At 38.9% G+C, this 25,336-nt stretch overlaps 3 protein-coding genes across 5 annotated transcripts; 2 read left to right on the forward strand and 1 right to left on the reverse strand.

Moving 5' to 3' along the window:
• The first annotated feature begins 273 nt into the window (after positions 1-273).
• LOC146448571 (uncharacterized) lies at positions 274-7,268 on the forward strand. The gene is made up of 6 exons (XM_085102440.1): positions 274-292; positions 642-710; positions 2,954-3,133; positions 4,626-4,727; positions 6,056-6,242; positions 6,787-7,268. Exons 2-6 carry the CDS (start codon positions 696-698, stop codon positions 7,008-7,010), a joined length of 708 nt encoding a protein of 235 aa, XP_084958566.1. The 5' UTR covers positions 274-292; positions 642-695; the 3' UTR covers positions 7,011-7,268.
• Positions 7,269-7,412: 144 nt separating this feature from the next.
• LOC146448572 (uncharacterized) lies at positions 7,413-18,459 on the forward strand. 3 transcript variants are annotated; one of them, XM_085102439.1, is made up of 9 exons: positions 7,413-9,681; positions 12,574-12,757; positions 13,434-13,475; positions 13,650-13,706; positions 13,794-13,872; positions 14,498-14,641; positions 14,858-14,947; positions 16,087-16,148; positions 16,634-18,459. In XM_085102439.1, the coding sequence occupies exons 1-9, from the start codon at positions 9,493-9,495 to the stop codon at positions 16,657-16,659; spliced, it is 873 nt and encodes a 290-aa protein (XP_084958565.1). In that variant the 5' UTR covers positions 7,413-9,492; the 3' UTR covers positions 16,660-18,459. The 3 variants fall into 3 exon arrangements, with proteins under 3 accessions (XP_084958565.1, XP_084958563.1, XP_084958564.1); XM_085102437.1 differs by having other exon boundaries at positions 14,498-14,947; XM_085102438.1 differs by lacking the exon at positions 7,413-9,681 and adding an exon at positions 11,451-12,226 and having other exon boundaries at positions 14,498-14,947.
• A 680-nt stretch (positions 18,460-19,139) lies between these two features.
• Positions 19,140-22,917, reverse strand: LOC146448573 (uncharacterized). The gene is made up of 2 exons (XM_085102441.1): positions 22,114-22,917; positions 19,140-21,480 (listed from the first exon to the last, which is right to left on the reverse strand). Exons 1-2 carry the CDS (start codon positions 22,371-22,373, stop codon positions 21,057-21,059), a joined length of 684 nt encoding a protein of 227 aa, XP_084958567.1. The 5' UTR covers positions 22,374-22,917; the 3' UTR covers positions 19,140-21,056.
• Between the last annotated feature and the right edge of the window lie 2,419 nt (positions 22,918-25,336).

Genomic DNA, 25,336 nt, shown 5'->3' on the forward strand with positions numbered 1-25,336 from the left:
TTGAATCAGAGCGCAAGGCTCGTGAAAATCGGGTCAGAATCGATTGTAATGTTCCGCTCTTTAACTCCTGTAAGGTAAATTGTTTTGAAAGATCCTACCGATGTATTATGTAAAAGTCCAACTCGGCAATTAACGAATCATTGTACTTTGTTGGATTCCTCTCGAATGAAAACATCTCGCTTTCGTGGTTTGGTGACGCGCTTCTTTTCGCATCAGATCTGCAACTGACATATTCAGCGGTTAGTGAAAGTCGTCGAATTTGCATGAATAATTAGAGGCGCTACTGACCCAGGTACAGCCGTCAATCGTATATCCTTCACAATTTCTTAATTTCTAATTAACAATTAGATTATGAGCTCGAGATTTGATCGCGTGATAGATGATGAGGGCGAAGCCCGAATAGAACTATCACGCATAGAAATCGACAGCGAATAACCTTATTGTTTTAGTATAAATCTACTACTCGTTCAAAACTAAACAAGTAAATTATCTACGAAGCGGCCGCCATTTTGTTGGAAACCGTAACTCACTATCTATCACAGAATAGATAGCAAGTAGCGTAGCCAATCAGAGAACGGCATTCGTGATAGAACACTAGTAGATTTATACTAACAATGATTATATTTTCTTTTTATGATAAGGCATTTTCTGCTGTTGTCACAGCCGTTTTCACTGCGTTGATCTGTATCAGTCAGATGAGAGCTTCGGTGGTAAGTTGTTTATGCCTGTTGCGGGCTTTTTCAACATGCAGTAGATGTGTCCACGCATTTTTTTTTTATGTGATTGACTGTTCACTTCATGTATCTAAAACAACAACAACAACAACAACAACAACAACAATTTATTCGGTATTCTCACATGAATACATGGTATGACCTATAATAAAATAGGTCTGATATAGTATAACTTAATTACAATTAAAGGGTCTCTTACTAAATTAAATTATCTAAAGTGAAGCCGTTCTGCCGAAGGCAGGGGGTCCTTTCGGCCGGGCACCTAGGAGTTTTACTGTACCCAGCATTAAGCGAATTAAGAGTCATAGCACCCTTCCCTAGGTGGAACGCTAGTCCATTACAGGATACAGGCCCAGCATGAAGTCACTAGAGTAGGAGTATTACTTCTGCTTGCTAAATGCGACACTAGTCTATCTCAGGGTTACATCAAGTATTTTCTCACAATTCGACGGTGCCATTTACAGGCCTGGATTGAGACTGAGGTGCCAGTTGGAAGTCTAGACTGACTCGCTCAACTGAACAGAACACAATTACTGTGTTGTGTAGTTATTACTTTAGCTAGGTCTTCAACCCGGACTGTTCAACTGCGCTAACCGTTAGCTCATTGCAGGTCTCTCCAAAACCATAAAGCTCTCCCTTGCAAGTTTCAAAATCATTATCTAGTATAAGTCAGTCATGATCATGCATTAACAAGTCACCTTCAAAAATTGTACTCTACTTCAGACCAAAAAAAAAGGAAAAATCTGAAATCTGCAATTAACATTAATCCTCTTTCAAAACCAAAGAACCTGAAACACCCTCCATCCCTGGGGTGCGCGGCTATGCTTTGTAGAGTGGGTTGGGATTGGGGGGGGGGGGGGGGATGGTGGGGTCTTAGTGAATGGTAGGTGGAGAGACCTTTCACAGGTTTGATGTTTTACAGCTGGGGAATTTATGGGTTTTGAAATTTTCTCGTGGATTTTTGGGTGTAACGATTTTGGCACGGAAAGTTTTTAGACGTTTAAGTAGAAAAGAAGGAACTTTGGGGGCGCGTTCTGGGCCGGTAGACTATCAGTTGTAGGCTTATAGGATCTAACAGCCTGGGCCGGCTCAGTTGCTCGAAGCATGGTTAGCGCTTAACAGAAGTCAATTTTTGTTAGCTTTGAATACTAAATTTTAAAATCTTATTATTCTATGAAAACATTGGCGAAGTACCATGTCTGTAATCGTTCTGTAATCGGCGAAAAAACATTTACAAATATGCTTAACGGACCCGGTAAGTTACCGGGACTTTTGAGAAACGGGTCCCCGGTAACTTATCGGGCCCGATAAGTAAGGGTTATTGGCCTGGAACGAGGACATATGTGATATATTCCCCTCGTGGCGTGCCCGAGGGCGTAGCCTGAGGGCACGCCACGAGGGGAATATATCACATATCCCCGAGGGACAGGTCAATAACATGCTTATTTTTTCGGTTGGTGAGGATTGCTAATAGAAACAAGGACCTTAAATAATTAAATACTTATTTTATACCAGGTGGAAGTTCATCCTCTCTTGATTACTAGTGGTAGTAGTAGTAGTAGTAGTAGTAGTAGTAGTAGTAGTAGTAGTAGTAGTAGTAGTAGTAGGCGTAAAAGTTATGCTGTTCATTTTTTTCTTTAATAATTAACGATTAAGAACTCGTTAAAATGTTTGAGATTACTAAATAAAGGGAATAAGTCGAGCGGTATATGGCGAGGGGATATATTCCCCCCCCCCCCCCCTCGTTATAAACGCCTCGTCAGCTATTGTTTTCAGCCCTGCCCTCCCCTTTTACAACCAAAGCCGCACCCAGCTTTTCAGACAGTTAGTAATTGACAGGGGCTATTGAATGTATTCAACCGAAAAGAACAAAGGAAACCGAGCCAACTGAAAAATAAGTGATTTTGGTGATAGTTGTTTCTTAGCAGAAGTCAATTTTTATTAGCTTTGAATACTAAATTTTAAAATCTTGTAATTGTTTAAAAACATTGGCCAAGTACCATGTCTGTAATCACTGTGTAATCAGCGAAAAAACATTTAAAAATATACTTATTGGGCCAGATAAGTTACCGGGACTTTCGAGAAACGGGCCCCTAGCCTCCTTCATCGCAACCTCCCAGTCACTAAATAAATAAAATGGGGGAAGCTTTCTGGAATGCTTGGCCTCCTCAATCCACCAAAAATCCTAACATTTTGACTTCTTTTATCTCCACTGGCAGATTCCAGCCTCTGATGTTGGGTTAAAGAAGAAGACTGAGAATTTCAATGTCCGCATTACTGAGAAAGAAGCAAACTTTGCCGAGCAAGTAGAGATTGACACGGACAACGATATTGAGTACTTTTCAGTACCTGGTCACAATGACGTGGTTGCTGCCGACTTTCTTTTTGACTTTAGGATGGTAAGATCTTCTTCTTTATTAAAGCACACTAGAGAAATAAGAACAACGTTTCTCACTCCATAAGAGGTGTGTTTTCGTAGGAGGTTCACTCATCGTCAGCTACATAATTTTGCTGTAACATATCAGTCAATTTTATGTGTGATCTCCCTCCCCCACCCCAGTCATTTTAACTCTACTGGTCTGTAGCCTCTAAAAGACTCACGGCCCAATCGATTCTGAAAATACTTGCTTTATTTCTTCCTAATTTTTACTTCAGCCAGTAAATATTATTACTTAATTTACCCATCACTGAGCATAGTTATGGGAACGTCAGTTGTGGCTTCCTTGCTTGTACAAAACCCAAAGACCATTTGAAGCCTACCTGCTGGCTACAAGAAATGTCAAAACAACGTTTTAATCTTGATCAAATTTGATACACATCATGCAGATTGTTTTGTTTTTTTATTTCCTCAATAAAGAAGAAAAGGTAAGCCCGGGGGGGGGGGGGGGTACTCCCTTATATGGGCTATATAGGTATGTGCGGCACCAAAGGGTATGGTTTTTCGGCTGTTTTGGTCATAAATAGGGTATCGCTTTTAGCCATTTTACCGCCATTTTGGTAATAAATAAGGCATAGATTTTTGCACTCTAGTCCTGGGCTCGATTTTTATTTAGAAAAAGCTACTTCAGGTCATAAATAGGGTAGGGAAAATCGCAGATTTTGGTCATAAATAGGGCAAGGGTTTTGGGAAGCCGGCTGCACACCCCTACCCAATTTTTTTTTTGTACCCCCCCCCCCCCCCCCCGGAGGTAAGCCTTCTCGTCCGCAGCAAGTGTGGACATATTCGACCCAGTGTTTAGCGAGTACAACTCAGTAGTGAAAGAGTGGGAAATTTAACCAGGTTTTTTTTAACAATGTCAAATGCCCCGTGTTTGTCTACTGAGGGGACGATCACTTCTGTAATTGACCAATGTACATATTAAGTAACCAGTTATAACGAGAAGAATTATGACTTGATGCTCAGTAGACAACAAAGGTATAGGCCAGTGCTTCAATTCCAGACCGGCACTTTTCGTTCTCCTAAAGTAAATTTAAGATTGTTCCTATTTAGCACTAACCAGTTCCTAGCTGTTGAAATATGATTAGCAGTGGTCCCCGTGGCCGAGGACTCGAGGTTTCTACCAGGTAACTTAAGTTACTAATTGACGGTTGTGTTTAACTTTTCATCCACAAAGGAAACTGAAGGACTTCTGTATGAAGGCCTGTGCATCATTCAGATACCAAACTAGTCTGAAAGTCACTGAGACACTCCTATCAACGTTTGCCATACTACCAATTGAGAGCTTCTGTCGATTGACTGAAATGAGTCGTAAGTCGAAATCTAGTGCATACGTAATGACATACAGAATCAAGCAGCTATTTGTTAAGCTGTTGGGAAACCGTTCTCAAATGTGGTGCTATAGTTCCATTGTTTTCCGTTGTATTTTATAATTATTTTTATTTGTTTTACAGAACATTACGTTGACTCGATTTAAAGACCGTCGTTCTTGTGTTCTCACCCCTCTGCCATCCGACTTGGCGAAACCAAATCAATTAAAAACCGGACTAGAAGAGGTAAGAGCCCTGATCTCCTTACTGAACATCTCATGAAAACTTTCACTGTTTCTCTACTATCTAAAGTAACCATCTCAAGAGGGTGATATTAAAAAAAACCCTTTGCGTACCACGACTGCAGTTTGCTCGGGTGAAGTATAGAGCTCGCGTACCTCTGGAAAAACAATTTAACAAAACTCCAGGCCAAAATTATTGTCACAGAAATTATATAGCAGCACTCGTCATCAAGCCTCACTAAACAGGGGGCTTTTTGGTTCTGCTATAACAAACACATACAAAGCGTTATTGCCAAACCGAGCACTGTCGCAAAGAATCGTAAATATAATAAAAACTTCGATTTTCAGTTGATTAGGTCATGAGATGCATTATAAGATCGCCCGCCAATTTACTTGGCCGCTTCAGTTTAGTAGTAGAGCTGGTTTGCAATACAAACCGACCTGAACAAGTCGAAGATGCCAGCGAACCAAATAGTGTCTTAAAGACTCCAGTTTTTAACTGCATCATTCTAAGTCATAAAGTAGTATGAAAATATATTCCCAAGTTGGGGAGCTCCCGACTTGGTCAAGTCTACATGAAATAAAAGTATGAACTAACGTCTTAGCAAATGTCAGTCAATAAATAATCTGTTTTGCATAAAAGCCCCGAATGTGACAAAAATAAAGATCTACAACAATTGCTGGTAACTAAAGATATAAGGCATTAAGGATTTTGTCTACTGATAAAGAAGTATTTTTGTGTGGCTTGTGACTATGTGGGAACAGCAGATCTTAGCAAGGGCTATTGGAATTCTAAAAGAAAATTGGGGGTAACCACGCATTTTTTAAAAATAATTAAGCAACACATGATTTTTCTAAAAAACAGTAAAACACAAAGCACTGTATGGCTTTTTTTCCAAATTGAAACTTTGTCATCTTTGAAAAATAAATGGTTACCCCCAATTTTCTTTTTGGATACCAAGAGCACTTGCTACGCGGTTCTGCTCTCTCCGCATAGTTTTAAACCGCGCAAAATTATCCCTCTATTAGTAGGCACCACCCATGTGAAACCCTTACAGGCCGCATAATTAAGTGCGCACATTTTGAACATTAATTGGAGAGTTATGAAATAACTAAACCCTTTTCCGGCTTGCTGGTATATCGGCTGATAATGCTCTTGGCTCGAAGGTTCCCTCAAAATTTCACAGTGGTCCTTTAAGCTTGGCTTCGTTGGGCAACTGTGAATTTCTCATACAATCTTTTAGCCTAGAGAATTATCCTCCGATATTGAAGCTGTCAGAAGGGGTTTCTTTAACATTTAGTCTCAGAATAGACTGAATCGTCTTTTCGCAGATGGCAGCCCTTCCCCCGGTTCACCAGATCGAAACAGAGCATCACAAGTGGGAGATTGGTGGGGTCGTTGATAAAGCGACACTCAGGCCGGAAGTGAGAGATTTCTGTTCTCAGTACCCAGTGTACAGGTTGTATGAATACCCCGGCCTTGCCGACACATCTGAAGTGGAGACGGAAGTTATTAAACGTTAGTATTCCAACACTTCTCCTGACAAATATTAAAAATAACATTGCACAGTTTAATTGGGATGAAGCGGCAGTCTGCACTAATGATCATTTGGCTTTTTTCCTTCTTCTTTGCCTCAAAACCTTTTGCATAAAAATGTCCTTTAGTATAGAAAAAGGTGAAAATGAGCCCAGTAATGGCCTACCCATTTAATAGGCTCAGAAAGAATATGCCTTGCTCGGCAGAAGTTCTTAATGGCTCAGTGCTTGCCGACTGGTGTGCAGAAAATTTGGCTTTGGCCAATGCTTCTAACGCGTTATATATTTTTATTTTCTGAACTTTTAAGTTTAAAAAATATATACTTTCTTTTTGTTGTTGTTGTTGTTGTTTTTGTTGTTTTATCATAAAATATAGCTTCATGGCCTTTACCTTTAAACTTTTGAATGATTCAGTTGTTCCACTTGCTAAGTTTAGATTTACCTGTTCGTTTAGAATTTCGCTTACTCTCGAATTTTCCCCAGTAAAACATAGTAGTTGAAACAATTTTATTGTTTAATTCACACAGGAAGAGACAGGCGCCAAACAATAACTTTTGCGGAATTTGATTTGTGTGCTACATCCAAACCCCCATGTCATTACTCTGCATGGAAACTGAGATGCAGATTTACAACTTCCCACTGCGTATATTACCTGACTTGCAGGCAAAACCTAAAGAAGAAAACAAATGTATGCGACAGCGTACCCACACATTTTTCTGGGACGCTAATGTGCTGTACAGCTAGGTGTTAATAAACTAGCACGAAGAGATCATATTAACAGGAATTTTCCTTTATTTTTTTGTTTGCTATTAGCGAGATTTAATCTGATAGGTTACGCATCAATTCTACCTTTGACTGAAACAATCGCTTTACATTAAACCTAAGGAGGTAACACTGAAGACATGTATCTGTAGATCATATACGAGAGATGAAATGTCACACCACAATTTTGAAAGGCAGTCATTGTAACGAACGATTTATGATGCAAATAAACGCTTTCTTTGGCTTATTTCACGGCAATAGTAAGTATGAATGCCACCAGTCACGTACGTACATCAGGCGGGAACCAGTGAAACATTAATTTATTCGTATCATCTTCAATTCCTGTCAGTTTGTACTATCTGAATCCAAACCGAAAATAGGACTCAACTTTTCGCCCGTTTCCTGAAAACTGCCGTTAATGCCCACGGTGTCTAACGCCATCTAAACTTTTTGTTTTGTTTTCCTTTAAGGGTAGGGGTGGGGACAAACACGGCTTACTGATTATAGAATATTTGTGGCCAACTTTGAGCCTCTATAACTCCGTTCAAATTTGTCTGATTTTAATGGCAAATGTGTCTTTGAAAAGGTACTAATGACAAGAGAGCAGATTCAGAATCGAATATAACGTACGCCGAAAGCAACATTTTAAAACTTTATACAACCAATTCTTTTTTGCCGCGAAATTACAAGTAAATGGGAGACGAGAAGATTTCTGATCAGTTTGCGAACATGGGTTTTTAAATTTTCGATGAGTTAAATAATTCAACTTAGCCAAGACGACGTCAGAATTAAAGAAAAGTCCTCTTTCCGACAACACTTTTTGACATTCTTTTAGATTTTCGAAGAAACTTACTGAGTCAGCTTAAAAGCTTACATTTATAGTATACAGGTGTATTCTATGAGTAATTTCACAATCAATATAATTAAGGTTGATCAGTTGTTACCCATAAAAAAATTCAACGGTAATTATGGTGTATGACAATCTTTTTTTATGTAGACTAACAATACAAACTTAATTGCCATGACTGTAAAGTACATCAAGAGAGCATGTCACTTTTAGTAATGAATTCCAAAACGTGTAGTTCCAGAAAACATTCATAGCCGACGGAAGGATTTTTTCTAAACGCCCACCCCCTATCCTTCTGGTACAGCAATTCCAATTTAGCTTCGTAGTTTCCTTTAAATATTTTGCCCTTAATGAGACACCCCTCCCCAGCCTTCTGAAATTCCTAATCTTTTCCATGTGGGATTACAGATAATTATTTTCTGGAACTACACAATGGTATTTCCCACTTAAAAGCCATTAAAAATTTATTGCTTACTCCCGTGCATCGCTCAGTCTAAGTCCTTAATCTCCTACTTCTCTTGGTCAAATCCACCCTCACTGAAAACCATATTTTGTGACGTGGACTCCCTGCTAAAAGATCTTATTTATTAATGAACCTTCAATTTGGAAAAATATGCCATACTTTACTTTGCATTTTACTGCTTTTTAGAAGAATAACTCCTCTAAAAATTGGGGGTAACCACACTTTTTTCAGAGATAATTAAGCAACAATTATTGTTGCTTAATTATCTCTGAAAATAGCCCTTGCTAAGATCTCCTTTTCCCGCATAGTCATAAACCGCGCAAAAATACTTCAGAATCTGTAGGCACAGTCCTTAATGTGCCACAACGGGAAACCTGTGATTGCCCAGCAGGGGGCAGAGGTTAAAAGAGGAGAGATTTTTTTTAGAGTTTTTAAGAGGAGAGATTTGACCAATTAACAAGCATAATTGCATTAAATGTATTGCAAAATGAACATGATATAGTATCCAGTAGCATGATGTCCTGTATCTTAAAAATTCTGCATAGCGTAGACATTGTTGTTGGAAATGAAAAACTACAAATAAATGAAGCTGAAGTTAACGCACATGTTCTGGGGTTCTAGCACATGGCGTCTGGGACTGTACCCAGAAACAGAAACCGCCGTGTTATACAAAAATACAAAATGCTTTCGAGTTTTTCTTCAGAAATCTGAAAAATACAATCGAACCAACAGTTTATAACTGCTGCTGTTTTCTGATGCAAACCTGTACTGGTACAGCAATTCCAATTCAGCTTCATATTTCCTTTAATTTTTTGGCCCTTTGGGAAAACCCACCTCCCTTTCCCCTGAAATCCCCAATCTTTTCTGTAATGGTATTTCCCATTTAAAAGCCTTCAAACATTTATTCCACTCTCTCTAATACAACACTCATTCTGGGCGCTATCCCCTCCTTCTCTTGGTCAAATCTACCTCCACAGGGAAGTTCACTGCTCAAATTCCAAACTTACCACCGATTTCATTGATACGCAACTCTCGAATAAAAACTCCGGCAAGCATTTGGCGATTCGCTTCCGTCAATCATGCGCTCCTTATATGGTGTTATAGAAATGCCGCTCTTGTTTTCAAAAATATGGCGGCCACTGTGTAGCCTGTTCGTTCGACATGGTTGCTTCTTATTCTTCAAGTTTTCGTTGGCAACTGGTGTTTTTGCTTGTGCAGGGTTTGAGCATGATCGCTATAGCAAGACTTCTGAAAATGGGGTTGACATTTGTGAAGAAAATTCGGAAAAAGACAGAAATACCTCCACAGTTGATTACCCAGCCCGGACGGGAAAAGCAAGACAAATGGACGGTAGGTGAAAAGAGAATTGCATAAATAAATAAGCATGCAATAGATGACATTGATCGCCTTTTATCAATAACTGCACACATTATTAAGGAGAGTAATTGAGCAATATCCAGGAGTGTACAAGAAATGAAATACAGGGATGGCTCAGTTCAGTACGCAAGAGGAAAGACAGTCAGTGTGGCTTCCATCAATCGATGCTCAACCCCTGCACAAGCAAATAGGGAAAACCTGTGATTGCCCAGCAGGGGGGCAGGGGATATGGGAGGAGAAATTTGACCACTGGTCAAATAGTAACCAGCATTAAACATGATATAGTTTCCAGTAGCATGATGCCCAGTATCTTAAAATATATGCGGCGTATCGTAACATGGAAGCCAATATATGGTGTTCTTCAGTTCAGTAATATGTAGCTGTAGTCAATTAACGCACATGTTCTGGGGTTCTTGCACATGGCGTGTGGAACTATCCCCAGAGACAGAAACCGCCGTGTTATACACAACTACAAAATTCTTTCAAGAGTTTTCCTTCAGAAATACAATCAAAGCAACAAAGTTTATAACCGCTGCTGTTTAGCTGATGCGTACCTGTCCGGGTTCATATTTTCCGCTGGCTCTTGAAAACGTCCGATTTCCGCCAATCTGAAAGTATGGCATGGAATAAGTAAGAAGAATAAGTGTGAATGGTGAATATGAAAGAAAATTACCGTCTTACCGCGCATAATGCCGCTGATTTGCAGAAAACCACACACAACGTTTCGTAGCTTCGCCATTTTTTCTTCACCGTTTTGCAGAGAAACCGCTCTCCGAAAGAATTGAATATCAATTGTTTTTTTTTTTGGGCTGTTTCCGCACCCCACCCTGGACAATCCAAGGCGCCTTAAGGCGTTCGTGTGGGGTGTTTGTTCGATGAAAGCATGGGGTTTCAATGTACGGCTACCCACAGGCACAATATTTACTTAAATACTATTTCGATAGACCGACGGATTCTTTATAGTATCTCTAACAGTTTTCGGGTCAATAATATATTTGTTTCAACTCTCAATTCTTTCAAATCTTTTGGGTAGATGTAAATAAACGCTTATCTGAATAAATTTTTAATTTAGGAAAGCTTTTTTTGTCTGTTCTTTTTATTGATGGATCAGAGAATTAACTTTGCAGTGTATGACAGAGTGCTAAAGTGAATCATGAAGGGGGGAGGGCCTTTTAAAACTTTTTTTTCCCATTAGCGCTCAAGCATTTTCGACCAGGTTGGCGGCGCCAGTGAGAACCTTTTCTCTAGCTCTTCGCTTAATTTGAAATACCACAATCTGTCCCATTTAAATTGTCGATTTACCGCTTCATTATTAGAGTCTGAAGAACGAACAACTTGGCGGCCATTTTGACTGACCGATTGGATCTTTTACGCGAAAAAAAAAGCCTTCCTTTCAAGGCCCCACCTAGCCTCCCACGCACTCGATTTTAGGGGACTCGCATACGAGTCCCCTAAAAGCGAGTGCGTGGTAGTGGCTAGGCCCCACTAAGACCTACAAATATAAGCTTAGATAATGGATTCTTATTGGGTCGTGTTTGCTTCAGATAATTGGAACTATAGAGGACTAAAATATCCCTTCTAGAGGAGAAGAGGGTTTATTTCAGGTTTAACGAGTAAATTTTATTAAAAGAAATTACAATTTGTAACTTCGAGGAAGAAAAAGAAACAAAAAAGATTCTCGACGTAAACCTTGACACGGTTTGCCGGAGGCATCCCGCGTAATTAAAACTAACGTCCGACAAAATGAAGCAACAAAAAAATCTTTATGAAGGTAGCCTAAGAACAGGCTCCCAATGGGGTATAGGACGAAAAGAAAAATCGGCGAGCCGGGCGAGCGAAACAAGGTATTGGTATATGAGACTGAGTAAAGTATTAATCAATCCGTGACACAAAATACTTGGAGAAAAATTAAAGAAAATCCGGGTTCTCCCAACACAGGAGACTGACCTGTGACCTTCCGATTACTAGATGCTCTATGACTACTGAGCTACCGGAGACTCATGGGAGCTTAGGCCATTAAACTAGGTTCATATGTTATAGAACAACTTATATCTTATAGGACAAGTAAAAGTCATTCGGCATCCAACGAGTTGCAAGAGAGACTGTATCTTCACAGGAATCGGCTTTTCTCTAACTTCACCGATGCCCATCTTTGTAGAAGTAAGGGATCGAGAAAAGAAGTCTGTTTCTTCTCCTAATTTATCTTCACTGTAAATTTGAAATATCGGTTTAAAGACAAGGTTAAGCTTGGATGTCAGTGGTCACGTGATCATCATGTGATCAAATCGTCCTTTCATTTTCTCGACCAATCATTGGATTTCTTCATATTGCACGCGCTATGATTAAACAATGGCATTCCTTTATTTAAGACACGTATGTTGGAAGATTTTTTAGTTTCACGCTGACTTAAGTTCTTAAGAGAAGAGAAGTTTGTGTTCAAAAAGGCGATTTATTAACCATGGGAGCAGCTTTTAGCCGCAGAAAGCCATCCAGAAAGCATTTCTATGCAAAGAAACAGGTATGAGGAGTACACGATAGAAATTGGTTCGAAATGCGTGGAAAAATTGCGCGTCTTGTTGCGTTGATTTTTCAAACGGTTTTTCAACGGCAAAACTTTGTAAAGTAATGCACGCGCTATGAAAACCCAAACTTCTGCGGATATCCAGTGACATTCACGACTCACAAGCATTCATTTTAATGGTTTATTCCAAAAAGGGAATGGCTGTTGGGTCGAGAATGGTCCAGGGAGTAATAAAGACAGTTTGTAAGATTGTAATAGATATTTTAAACTTGGAAAAGTTTTTCCTTCATTTCTTTGTGAGGTGGCTAAGATTTTTTTAACAGTAATAAAATCTTTTCGTTTAGATTTCAAGAGGGATTTTCTCCAAGCTATGCGAAACATCAGGCGGTGGAAAGAAATTCCAAACACGGGGACGAAAAAATTTGAATGACTGCGTCGAGAAAGGGGCCTCGCGGCTATACGAAAACATGCCGCTGTTTTCTATTTTATCATTTATGGCTGGCGAAAAACTGCCAAGTGAATTTACAGGTAAGTATATAACTTAACTAAAAAGTCATCGATTGCGATGCTTACGTATAGTGTGGAAATCACATACGATATGCTGAAATGATTCTAAAAACGTATAATTAATGCAGCCATCATTAAGATATGATATATGACAAGTATTATTTGAGTACACAAGCCTATAGTTTTTAAGCGATACCGATGAGTGCTTTGTGAGTCAGGCTTAAGGCAGACACAGCTCTATCTCTTCATGAAAATTCCAGGTATTATTTCAACCACGATGTGTACGTTTGTTTGCACGGGTTCGTTATGCGTACCTCGGTTACAAAAAGGCACAGTTATTCAGCTGACAAGTGAAATTATGGTCAGGAAAGCACAGCTCCTAGTTTAACTCATCCGGTAAACCCAAGTGATATTTTCTTTCCTTGGAATTATAAGGTGCAAAAAGGGCAGTTTTTCAATAACTTTCTACTCGACTTAACCGAAACCACGTCTTACATATTAATTTGCCATTTCAGTAATCCCAGAGCTCCCTTTTATTGTAACTGATAAACTAAGTGCTATTTTCTTTTCTTGATATTATAAAGTACAAAAAGGCAATTTTCAATAATTTTAGTTTTATAAATGACGATACGTGCGGTATCCATTTTTACGCCATTAAACCAAAATCAACCCTTACTACTTGTTTTACTCTTTTCAGTCATTCCAGATATACAACCCCAACCTGTTGACATTGAAGAAGGTAAACTCAAGTGATATTTTCTATTCTTGAAGTTATAGGGTACCGAAAATCCATTTTCGACAATGTTTCCAGAACAACATTAGGCATTAATATCAAACGTATTGTATGTCGAGTATTAACTGCTTTTACTGAACCAAGGCTAAAACTGACCGAAGCCATGTTTTCATATTTCAGCCACACCAAAACCAACGCAACGGCGTATAAACCTGCCAGAGAGTTTAATTTATGTGGGTAAGCACAACTAACAAATGCAATTTTCTTTTTATGCACGAATTAGAGAAAAGCCGAGTATTTGCTGATTTCATTTCTTAATTATAGGATATCACGATAGCGGATTTCACGTTTTTGTGGCACAGTCTCAAATTTACGAGCAAAATGGAGAAGAGAAGGACTCTCTGTAAGTTGAAATTTGTTAAGTTTTGTTCTTGGTTGAAAACTGCGAAGTGAAGGAGATTCATAAATGACCTCCAACACAAAAGTCCTGTTGCTGTGCATGCTTCAAATTCCCTCAAAACAGGCAAAGGTTACAAGGGTTACAGAAATCAATGATTCTACGGCACTGAAAATAAAGCAGAATATGCAAGATCGTTGTATAATGCATGCAATCTAGGGATCTGATTGGCTAAGCGGCTAATTGGCTAATTGGCTGATTGGCTAATGAGCCATCGACAAATGGCGACCATTAAATGGTCTTCTGGTTGTTTTTGCAAAGCGAAATCAGCAAGATCTGGCAATATTGTATTATTGTTCTTAATAAAACAACTATTCCACCCGTGCACGTTGGGTATGAGATGATTATAGCCAACTCGGCGCTACGCTTTCTATCATCTCATATCCAACGTGCGCTCGTGGAATAATTGTTAACTGCTATAGTTTGCAGGAGACCTCTATGAGTTGAAAATGATCAGTACAATTTGTATGATGTAAATACCAAATGTTCCAAGTGGAAACCGTGTTTAGCCAATACACATTAAGCAGCCCAATTACTTCATTGGTTGATTGATAGTTTCTCTGTCTTACAGTGCTATACAAGAGGCCATAGAAGAAATAATTGACCAGAGTCCTTTTATTTTAATCTACCGCAACATGACAGAGGATCACAGTGCTGCTTATTTGCCAGACGCACATGGTCGAAGCAACAATCTATTTCACGACATATGTATCCGGTATGTACACGCGCGCTTTTTTACCGAGTTGCACTTTTCACCACGAAAGAAGAGGTGCAGAAATGTCTTGATAATGAATAATGATTACATACGTAAGTTAAAAAGTCCACTTTTCCAAATTCGCGGAAATTCTGTGAGACGAAATATGAATATCGAACATTTAAAGCCTGCAAAAAATCTAAATTTGTCACTGATTTTGGTTTCTCTTTTACTCAGATTTAAGAGCCAGCTATTGAGGATAATATTTTACAAACCTTCCTGGTTTGTAAAATCGACCGTGGAGAAGGATTCTCAATACTTGTTCAGGTACTTATCCTAAAATCCTCTCTTGTCCTAAGACATATTAGCAAAACCCACTACAGTGATCGACTGTACAATTGTGGAAACTCCCCACCTGATTGGCTACAGTGGGGCGTTCTAAATTTCTTGATAGTGTCGTGGAATCACACGAGGAAAAATCTCCGAACCACAATCCAACTACCTAGAGCGTAAATAGAAATGTTCGGTTTAAACAACAGAATTCAGTAGGTAATTTACAATGGATTCGCTCTGACGGAGCGCTACTGAACTCGTAAACGTCAGTACTTGAATATGTTAAGGCCTGGTTATAAGTTATAGACGGCAAGGTTGAACCTTACAGCAGTAAAAGGAAGACGTAAATGAAAAATAAATTGGAAATTATTTGTAGAAAAATGAAATTTTTTTATTCGATTAGTCACTGGGTTAGAGAAAATTACTGGTGACACGCTCTTTGATTTTATCGGCTTTCATAGTTGGCCCGGGACAAGCATCTGCCGCTTAAGCCGTCATAACAACCGTTTCCTTTGGGTTCCCGTATGTTTTTGCTTTTTGATCGCGCGAAAATTGGGACAAGCACCTCTTGCCTCCCTATTTTTCACTCTCGTCTTAATCTCCGCGCGTTCAAACAGCGAAAAACACATAAGACCTGACGGGAACGCTTTCTGTGCAGGCTAATTGGCCGGTAGAAACCTTAAAGTGCCGTCTTGCTGTTAAATTTATTATCTGCAATGTAATGTCACCATTTTTTCGGCGAGTCGGTGCCATAATTGTCGTTATTTTAATCTCATGAGTTGTCTGGTTAAGAATTGATAAAATCTTTCTAAACAAGTAAATTCATCAGACTAAAATCTATCTCAATCTATGGATCAAAGGACAGTCACAAACAGTGGTAAAAACAGACAGAGCAAAGTAAAAAATGATCCTTAGCTCTCTGAATAGTGTCTTTTTTTTAACAATAAATCTAAATCTCCCCTCCATGATGCAATATGAGTAGATATTATAGATTGGATAAGGCTGGGATCGGAACTCCTTTCCTTGTTAAATCAATAGCAGACCAGGTTTAGATCAAACGAGTTTGCTGTCTAACATGGTGATACTTAGTGAAATTGAAACTTATTTGGGTTTTCATCTTCTTCTTCTTTCAGCTTTGCAACGATTGTAAAACTTAATATGGCGGATGACATCATTCATTATGGACGATTAACAGGTTATTATCATCTAAATCATTCAATAATTTCATCACTTGTCCATTTTGTAGTCGTATCCTTAGTTCCTTAAGCCCTGTTTAGACTGGGTGTCCTTACTGGGGCGCCCTGTGCCCGGGAACTGAGAAGGAAGTTGTTCAGTCAGACCAAAAAGCAATCGTGTTCTCGTTTATCAATTTACCTTCCGCCACTTTGTTTACTGTACCATAAAGAGGCGTGAGGAAAAAGCGTGGGAACTGAGAAAATCCTTAATTTTCAAACCAGTGTCTGTGCCCAGGAACGGCGCTCGAATACTACTTTTTGAGGTATGGCCATGCCTCGGTACAGTGCCCACTGGTTTTGCTCGGGTACCGACAAAAAGCTCATATTTCCCCATACTAGTACCAGTGCTCCGGAACTGGGCACGGTCACCTCGTCTGAACGGGGCGTTAACCTTACTCTCGGAATTCTAAGTTGTCTTAGTTAATATTTTATAAATTTCTTTCAGGATTTCCAGGAAATATCAACAACTAAAGACACTCTATCGTTCTCATTTATGAAGTTTGATTATCTATTTAAGTTATTTGTGCATAATTGTGGCATGATCATTATTCGCCTGATACTAAGTAACATCACCGATGTTATCTAATTTCATAGAAATTATGGATCATGTGACCGAATGTCGACTGAGTATCGGCCGATATGTCTGTCGATACTCGGCCGAGAGGGACGGTCAGCAGCCGGCCGACGGGTGCCTTAAGTACACATGATCCCTGGAAACTATATCATGTTCGTTTTGCAATACTTTAATGCAATTATGCTGGTTAATTGTTCAAGTCTCTCCTCTCAAACAAATCTCCCCTCTTATCCCTGCCCCCTGCTGGGCAATCACAGGTTTCCCTTTGTGGCACAATTACGACGGCGCCTACTAATACCAAAGTATTTTTGTGCGGTTTATGACTATGCGGGAAAAGGGCTATTGAAATAAAATAATTGGGGGTAACCACGCATTTATCAGAGATAATCAAGCAACAATTATTCTAAAAAGCAGTAAAATACAAAACAAAATATGGTGTTTTTTTTTTCCAAATTGAAGCTTCATTATCTCTGAAAAATGCATGGTTCCCCTCAATTTTCTTTTTGGATACCAAAAGCCCTTGGGAAGTGCTGCTTTCTCCACCTACATGTAGTTTTAAACCACTTAAAAATATCCCTGTATTAGTGGGCACCACCCATAGGAAACCCGAGTACATGTATCTTGAGACGCACAGAGCGTATACCCAGTAACAAAAGTAGGCACCGTCCTTAAGTGGAGGATTTGAGAGGTGAACACCCCCTTGGGTGTGGATTCGGCCGAGAGAAGGAGGGGATAGCACTCAGGCTGAGAGATGCACAGGAGCAAGCAATAAATTTTTAACGGCTTTTAAATGGGAAATACCATTGTGTAGTTCCAGACCAGAAAATAATTAGCTGTAATCCCACATGGAAATAATAATTATTGGAAATTTCAGGAGGCTGTGGAGGGGTGTGTCACAAAATGCAAAAAATGTAAAGGAAACTACGAAGCTAAATTGGAATAGCTGTACCAGAAGGATAGGGGGTGCATGTTTAGGGAAAATCTTTCTGTCGGGGAGGTATGAATGTTTTCTGGAACTACACTAATAAAAGTGACTTGCTTTCTTTATGTACTTTACAGTCAAGGCAATTTAGTTTGTATTGATAGTCCATATAGTACCAAAAAAAAGATTGTAATACATAGTCACTAATAATTACCATTGAATTTTTTTTTTATGGGTAACAACTGAACAACCTTAACATTGATTGTGAAATTACCTTTTTTTCACCTGTATGATAATGTAAAAGTCTAATCTGCGCCACTGATTGAGCTAGATGACTCACTGCAGTTCTTGCATGCTAGCTCCAATTCAGGGCTCCAAGCTCACTTTTTCTCGATGTGACCTTTTCATGACCCCTTTTTAAACAGTTACCAATATTGACGCACTGTTAATATTGTGTGAGTTAGAAAACCACTGAACACAAATTAGTCTTTCGAGTATGTTGTAAAATGTTGTTTACCAGTATTTTCTTTGGATCTTAAAAATTTAATACAAAAAATAAAACTTTTTAGCACTCTACTAATTCACTTCTGGAACACTCACTAAATCAGCAGCCTTTAGTGCAATCTCAGTCGCCATTATTTGTTTACTCACCATGGCAACCGAAACATTTGTAGCTTGGACCCCAGTTTTGTACCCAGAGTCCTTAGGCTCTTTGGTTAGCGGTTAGTCGGCAGGAGAGGCTCTGGGGAACTGCAATTTTATTTAAATTCTTTAATTGGCTGCCTTGTAATAGCTTAATTGTTTTACCGCAGAAATCCTGTGGTTAATAAAATTCCACTTCCCCACAGTCTCACCTGGTGACCAACTGCTGGCCAAAGAGGCTGAGGACTCTGGGTATGAGATTGCTTGGACCCCTGTCCAGTTTCAGTAAAATGTGATGACTACAGCCCCATCATTTACCCCCTCTCACCACTGGATGGGATGTTTGACTATTGTAGCTACATTGTAGCTTACTGTAACAGTTCACTGGTACACAAAATTATCTCTGTAAGTCCCAAGATTCAGTGAAAATTAACGTACACTTTCTCCTTTCTATTCTACATGTTCTTCTTCTGGTGATACTAGTTGGCAGAATTTGTTTAAATAACAAAATATCTTCTGTGATCATTTCCTTTAATCTCATTGACTTTTACATGTGAACGAAAAAGATGTATTACAGCTGTATTAGGAGAAATTTGATACTGATCACTAAAAAGGGTAAAGGGTTCACCTGACTGGAGAGAAATACACTCTTAGTAAACTATTTGTCTAAATTTGAAACAAGATTTGCCTGGTGGGCATACAGAATAACAACAGTACAATACTTTACTACGCTTTTTAACTAACTTAGAGTGCTTTCCATTATTTTATCAGAATTGAACAGCCAGTTTGTAAAAATTAATGGAATGTGCCATTCTGAAAGGTAGGTTCTACAAATTCTTCAAAATTGCACATTAAGGAAACTTTCTGTACCGTTCTGAAGAAATTGGTGAATTCCATCGGGGAAATGACCTGTCTGGCCAGCCAGTTCTGACAAACGGAAAGCACCCTTAACAGCCTGTATACACGATTTAAAAAAAAAGCAGAATGGGTGTGTGTTGGGGGGGGGGGGGGGGGTGGGGTCTCGGGATTTGAAAAATTGTGGCTTCCTGTGAAAAAATCCTGGTTACGCCCCTGATATTATTACAAAAAACTACACTATCTTATATTCCTACAAAACTATTATTATCAACCATAATAAAAAACAACGTTAAGATAAGATACGATAAGATAAGAAATCGTGAGTATTATATCGCATTCAGGGTATCTCTAATAACAAACAATCCCAAAATTATTTACCATTGCTAAAAATATAAAATCGTTATTATAAAAACTAAAACACACCTAAAACTAAATATAATATATAATAATTATGTCAAAACAGAATATTTCGCTGCATTTCAACATTTTAAACGCTTAAAGTGCACAGGGCCCAATGTCATCGATAGAAGAGGGCGTTTTTTTGCCGGCCGGATAAGTCACTGAACTCCTGAACTCAAATTCAAAGAAACTCAACTTCTTTAGTGTTAGTCCAAAGTCAGGTGATCCTTAACCTATGTCACAGAAACGAACCGAGAGAAGAGTAAGGCAAATGGTGAGCTAAAATGGCAGCAAATTAAAAAAAATCGCGTTTTGAGAAAAAAAATTAGAAGCACTTTTAAGCCAATCCTTAGATAAATTAAGGATCGTTCCTCCTATTGCTCCTGCGCATGCGTTCTGCGTATCTAGAAATGGACCTAGAAATGCTGATTTCTCTTGGACGGAGCCTGCTATTTCAAAGTTATTTTTGCACGGCTTATGGCCATGCGGAAAATTATATCGATTTAGATTTGAGCAAGTGTTTTTTAAATCCAAAAAGTAAATTGTGGGTAACCACACATTTTGTAGAGATAATTAAGCTTCAATTTGGAACAAAATTCTATACATTGTTTCGTATTTTCACTTTTTCGAATTATTATGCTTTAATTAAATCTGAAAAATGCCTGGTTGTCCTCAATATTTTCTTTTTTAATTACAATTTCCCTTGCTTAGATCTGCTTTTCCCGCACTGTCCAAAAAATACCTCGGTGTTAAGAGGCACCGTCCTTAAGGTTTAACCTTTTAAGACACCCAGCAGAATTTTGAAAGACCTTCCATTCTCTGTTGATCAAAAAAATATTTCATTTAATATTTAATGTGTTTGATCGAGCCAAAGTCTTCTTAAGTGCCAGTGACATTCTTTGTTTTCCACATCACAGAACGTATGTTTTGAAAACTTTTCAAAACACACGTTCTGTGATGTGGAAAACAAAGAATTACATTGACAAGGTCGTAATAAACATTTCAATGCAAAAGCTTTCAAAGTTTTTTTTATTACAAATGTTCCTAATGATTAGAAACATTTGTAATAAAAAAAACTTTGAAAGCTTTTGCATTGAAATGTTTATTACGACCTTGTCAATGTAATTTCGCCCTTTAAGATGGAACCCCTCATTTATCGTATAAGATGCTTGACACATACTCTATCACCGTGAGCTATTTTATTCAATCGAGCATTAATTTGCCCTTACCTTTAACATGTTAAACCTTTAAAATGTGGAAAGATGAAGCTCTTACCACAAATCGTCGAAGAAGGAACCAAAAAGATTAATATTTGCAGTTAGCTAAGGATGAAACTCTCTAATTATCATACTTCTGCAAGACTTATAACTTATGTGATATCACTTACTGCTTAACGAATATTTTGGCAATTCACACACGGTACACTATTACAATTTCATCATACAGTAGGTCTTTTTCTCCGGCAAGAGTCTTTCACTCACAACTAGCACACTGCTGCCTTTCTGTGATAACAGCTCTTAGAAAATCATCAGCGTTGGCCTCTACGCATGCCCGATATCCTTCATGATGATAGGCTGAGAACATCCGAGGTGTAAAAAACTGGTTGGCCGTATTGGTTTGTGGGAAGACGTTGCAAAGGATCTTTGACAACCACTGACATGATTTTCGGTGACAACACTCGCAGCAACATAAAGTCAATTTACTGACGTCATCATGGAACATTCCTTCAGGCTCATCAAGCCCGTGGAGGTCAATAACAGCGGTATCACCTTGGAGCTCACCAACAGCGGTCTCTACGCAATCACTGACGTCAGGTTGTGAATTCTTTGGTATGATAAGCAGAATTTCTCCTTCACTGTCATCACCAGCTTCATCGCTTTGATAATAAACTTTAAATCTGTTGAAATGACAAGAAGAACAGTATTGGAAAGAAAAAAAAGGAAGTGGTTTTTGTTTCATAAGAAATGTGCACTGCAATCTTTATTGCTAAATTGTTGTTAGGGAAGGTTATCAAGGTTTTTGGGAGCCTTAGCAACATCCAGGAGTGAGCTTTTGGCCGTTTCAGCCTGAAATGTTCTTAAGTTAAGTGGTATAAAATTTCAAAAAAATTGATATGAACATGACCGGGAAACCTCAAAAAGACCATATTGCGCTGCATCATATCTAATTTCTTTGACATACGTGTCTGGTTAGCCTTGATTTAAAGAATACTGTTACTTTACGTTTTTAGGTCGACGCAAAAAAAGGGGTGCAGAACTGAGTATAAATGCTTCATCTCTTAGTCTCAGCTTGGGTACGTTCTTAGCATATTCTTAAAATCTGGGTCAATTTCAGCCTCAATTTTCATATAAAAAAGGTTCTTTTATAAAAAAAAGTGTAATGTTCCAACAAGTCATATGCCACGACCTCCTGGATTAGCGAACCTCAAAACCTCTTCCACCCAGTCAAGTCTGAGTAACAATGGCAAAAAACGGGTTCCTTTTTCCCAGCGAGATAAACAAAGTAAGTGACTTGTAAAATAAATGCGTACTTGTAATGACGCGGATTTCCCCCGTTCTGTTCTTTCGCTAACTTCTCCCGCAAGTCTAAAATGACATCTTTGCCATCCTCACTAAAAAATGAGCATTTCAGCTTGGTCCGGGCCAGATGCATTGCGTTCAGAATGCTTTCTCCATAGAATGTATCCCCGCCCTTGTAGCCTCCGTCTACCACAACAATCCTTGGCAATCTTTTTTTCAACAGCGGAAGAATGGCAAGGTTTTCAACATGGCCACCATCACTGAGTAACATGATTGGTGGCGGTACTGGTCCAATGTTATTCTTAGCAAATATTTCTCTCCAATAATAAACGAAAGAATTGTGCACGATGAACCATCTAAAAGTAAACACAAATGGAATTACAAAACGAGTTGATGATAGCGATAACGACGACTATGATGATTATGACGATAATGATGATGTTGATGATGATGATGCCGATGATGTAATCATGATGATGATGATGATGATTATGATGAAAAGTCTTAAAGTCGTAAAGTACTAAACCTATGTATTTAGAGGTATACGCAGGAAGAGGGTAAATAATCTGCGTAGGTGGCCAGGAGCCTGGAAGGATGTAACTGTGCAGGAAGGGCGGCCGTTTTGAACGCCTGTAGAGTGAGAGCCATCACCACATTGCATGATGATGATGATGATGATGATGATGACATGGCAATGACGTGATAGTGACAAAAAGTCGTGGAAATGATGTTGTAGGGGTGGTGTTGCGATGTTGATGGTAACGATGATGATGATGATGATGATGATGATGATGATGATGATGATGATGATGGTGGTGGTGGTGGTGGTGGTGGTGGTTTCGGTTAAAGTTATGGTTGTAGTTATGGTGACGGTTAGTTAGTTAGTTAGTTAGTTAGTTAGTTAGTTAGTTAGTTAGTTAGTTAGTTAGTTAGTTAATGGTGACGGTGATCTTCGTATAATATCTCATTAAAGATTATCATAGACAAGGAGAACAAAATGAATTAAGAGTCAATGTCTGAGAAAACCGGGCAAAATCTGAAAAAGCTGAAAGATGCGGGTCGGCCAAATTATTCCATACTAACATCATAGATAGGTTAGGTGGACTTATGGATAAATTTACTAAAGTTTGCTCTTCAAGTGTTTTGGTATAGGAGAAATGAGATCCACTCTCCGTCACTCCCTCAGGTCCTAGTCATTCTGGTAAATTTGACCCAAATTTGACAGCCAGCAAAAGCTGTAAAATTTAGCGAATGGAGTTCGTGTTTTGTACCTGATATAAATGGTCATAGAACTTCTCGTAAAAAGCCAGAGATATGCGAAATAAGCAAAAGTCACTCTACAACATTTAGTTTTGGAATACCTATATTTCGCATCTGCAAATGAGCAACAAATTAGCCATTTTCGACTTCACGCAGAACACACAACTAAATCTTCAGCAACAATCGGATGCTAAAGCCAAACACTCTTACCTTCCCTCTACCACAATCACCAACAAGATGCCTGCTTTACTGGCATTACGCGTGATGCTGGGGCTGATTCATTTTTTCCAACTGTATGCTTCGCCGATTGATAAAACTATCCTTGCTAATGGAATAGTTTGAGTCACGACGATCGCGTTACGTTGTTTTCCTTGTGTTACGCGACTCAGACTTTCACCGGAAATGTGTGGAATTCCATTACGATAACGTAAGCTTCTCAATGACCTCTTTTTAGTCTCGCGTCGTGGTCAAGGACTGTCAAACAAAGCACGATTCCTTCGCCATGAACTCACCAATTTCTACCGTTTTAAATGTCGAGTGCTTCTAAGAAGTTATTCTTTCGATTTGCCGCTTCAAAATGGTGAAATTTCCGTTTGAAAACGGCACACTTGAGTCCAGAACATGTGATAAACAATATCGCCCCAAATTTAATCCGTTTTTAATAAATAGATCAAATGATGCGTTGACGTCACACAGGTAAGGGTGAAAGGGTCCCCTCCCTCGCGATGTAAGCGACAAGAATGGATTTTGATTGGCCTGCTTCTGTTGAAGACAATCAGAACAATACACCCCGAGTAGGAGAGGGGTGAGTTTAATGAATAAATTAATGTACCGATTTGAAGCTACGACGAAGAAAAAGAAATCGTCCCGTTTTTAGACACGGTATGCCCCCTTAGGGCATCCCGCGTAATAATCTGTTTGGGCCATTCAAACAGCAAGATGCTTCACCACCTCCATTACTCCTACCACTCGTTGTCATGTACAGCACGACACGACGCAAGCAATGTGCCGATTAAGCCGCTCTTGGATTCCACATTGGATTTCTCCACGGTTAAATATATGCAGTTGACTAAAGTGGTCCCAAAAAAATCAGGTCCCCTCTCTGGCCAATTTAACAGAAGGAAAATTTAAAAAGAAATACGAACTAAACAGAACGACGCCATCTTGAGTTGGATTGCTCTCAAGGGACTGGGACCGACTTATTTTTACTTTGGGTAGGGAGGGGACAGGGAAGGACCTATCGCCGGCGCATTGTTGGTAGAAACGTCTGTTTGTCGCGATAAACAGCTCAAGATCTGAACAAATCAAAGGCTCCTGTGAGCCAACTCGTGAATGCAGATAACACATAGCAATTGAAATTTAGACGGCTACGGAAACTTCCTTGAAAGCTAAAAGAAATTATATCTTTGCCCGATTATGTAACGCAAAATAACCATTCTTGTACTATAAAAATGATTGTCAAATTATTCTCTACAGCTTGAATAAGATTATTCTGATGCGCTGATTAAAAAAAAATCACGTGTTTGTTTATTCAAAGTTCATAGAAGCACGCCATGTGCAGCTACGTCATGCAAATTCGTGTCCGATAGTCCGGAGCTACTGGATTTTGCGATCGGGCTAGTGGATTCTAACCATCACTTGCTCGATGTGCAAGTGAAGTTTTTTTGGGAATTAAAATTACAAAATTACTGTAGGGCGAGCCGATCTCATAAAGGGAAATCTGTTCAACAAAGTATCGCATTACATTTCATGCCCGACATAAATGCGTGAAATTTTTCCTTTGGAGTTCAGTCCACGCAATACTCAAGTAAAAATAATGAACTATGAGAAGCTCTTACTAAATAAGAATTATTTATCGACCGCGTCCTTTTGCTTTCCCATAAATTTCCAGTTGTAAATTTAGAAAATGAAACATTTTTCCCTTTGAAACCTCTATGAAAGCTGACAAGATCTTAAAGTGTTCATTTCACCAGA

The sequence above is a fragment of the Pavona decussata genome, unplaced genomic scaffold, assembly GCF_977016875.1.
Source record: "Pavona decussata unplaced genomic scaffold, jaPavDecu1.1 SCAFFOLD_904, whole genome shotgun sequence".
Lineage (NCBI taxonomy): Eukaryota > Metazoa > Cnidaria > Anthozoa > Scleractinia > Agariciidae > Pavona > Pavona decussata.

Coding starts and splice junctions, on each gene's coding strand:
- LOC146448571 (XM_085102440.1), top strand. Junction 4,728..6,055: donor TAAAAACCGGACTAGAAGAG/GTAAGAGCCCTG, acceptor GTCTTTTCGCAG/ATGGCAGCCCTTCCCCCGGT. Junction 6,243..6,786: donor GGAGACGGAAGTTATTAAAC/GTTAGTATTCCA, acceptor TAATTCACACAG/GAAGAGACAGGCGCCAAACA.
- LOC146448572 (XM_085102437.1), top strand. CDS start 9,493: ATGGTTGCTTCTTATTCTTCAAGTTTTCGTTGGCAACTGGTGTTTTTG. Junction 12,758..13,433: donor ACTGCCAAGTGAATTTACAG/GTAAGTATATAA, acceptor TACTCTTTTCAG/TCATTCCAGATATACAACCC. Junction 13,707..13,793: donor AGAGAGTTTAATTTATGTGG/GTAAGCACAACT, acceptor TCTTAATTATAG/GATATCACGATAGCGGATTT.
- LOC146448573 (XM_085102441.1), bottom strand. CDS start 22,373: ATGTTACTCAGTGATGGTGGCCATGTTGAAAACCTTGCCATTCTTCCG. Junction 21,481..22,113: donor GGAAATCCGCGTCATTACAA/GTACGCATTTAT, acceptor TCATTTCAACAG/ATTTAAAGTTTATTATCAAA.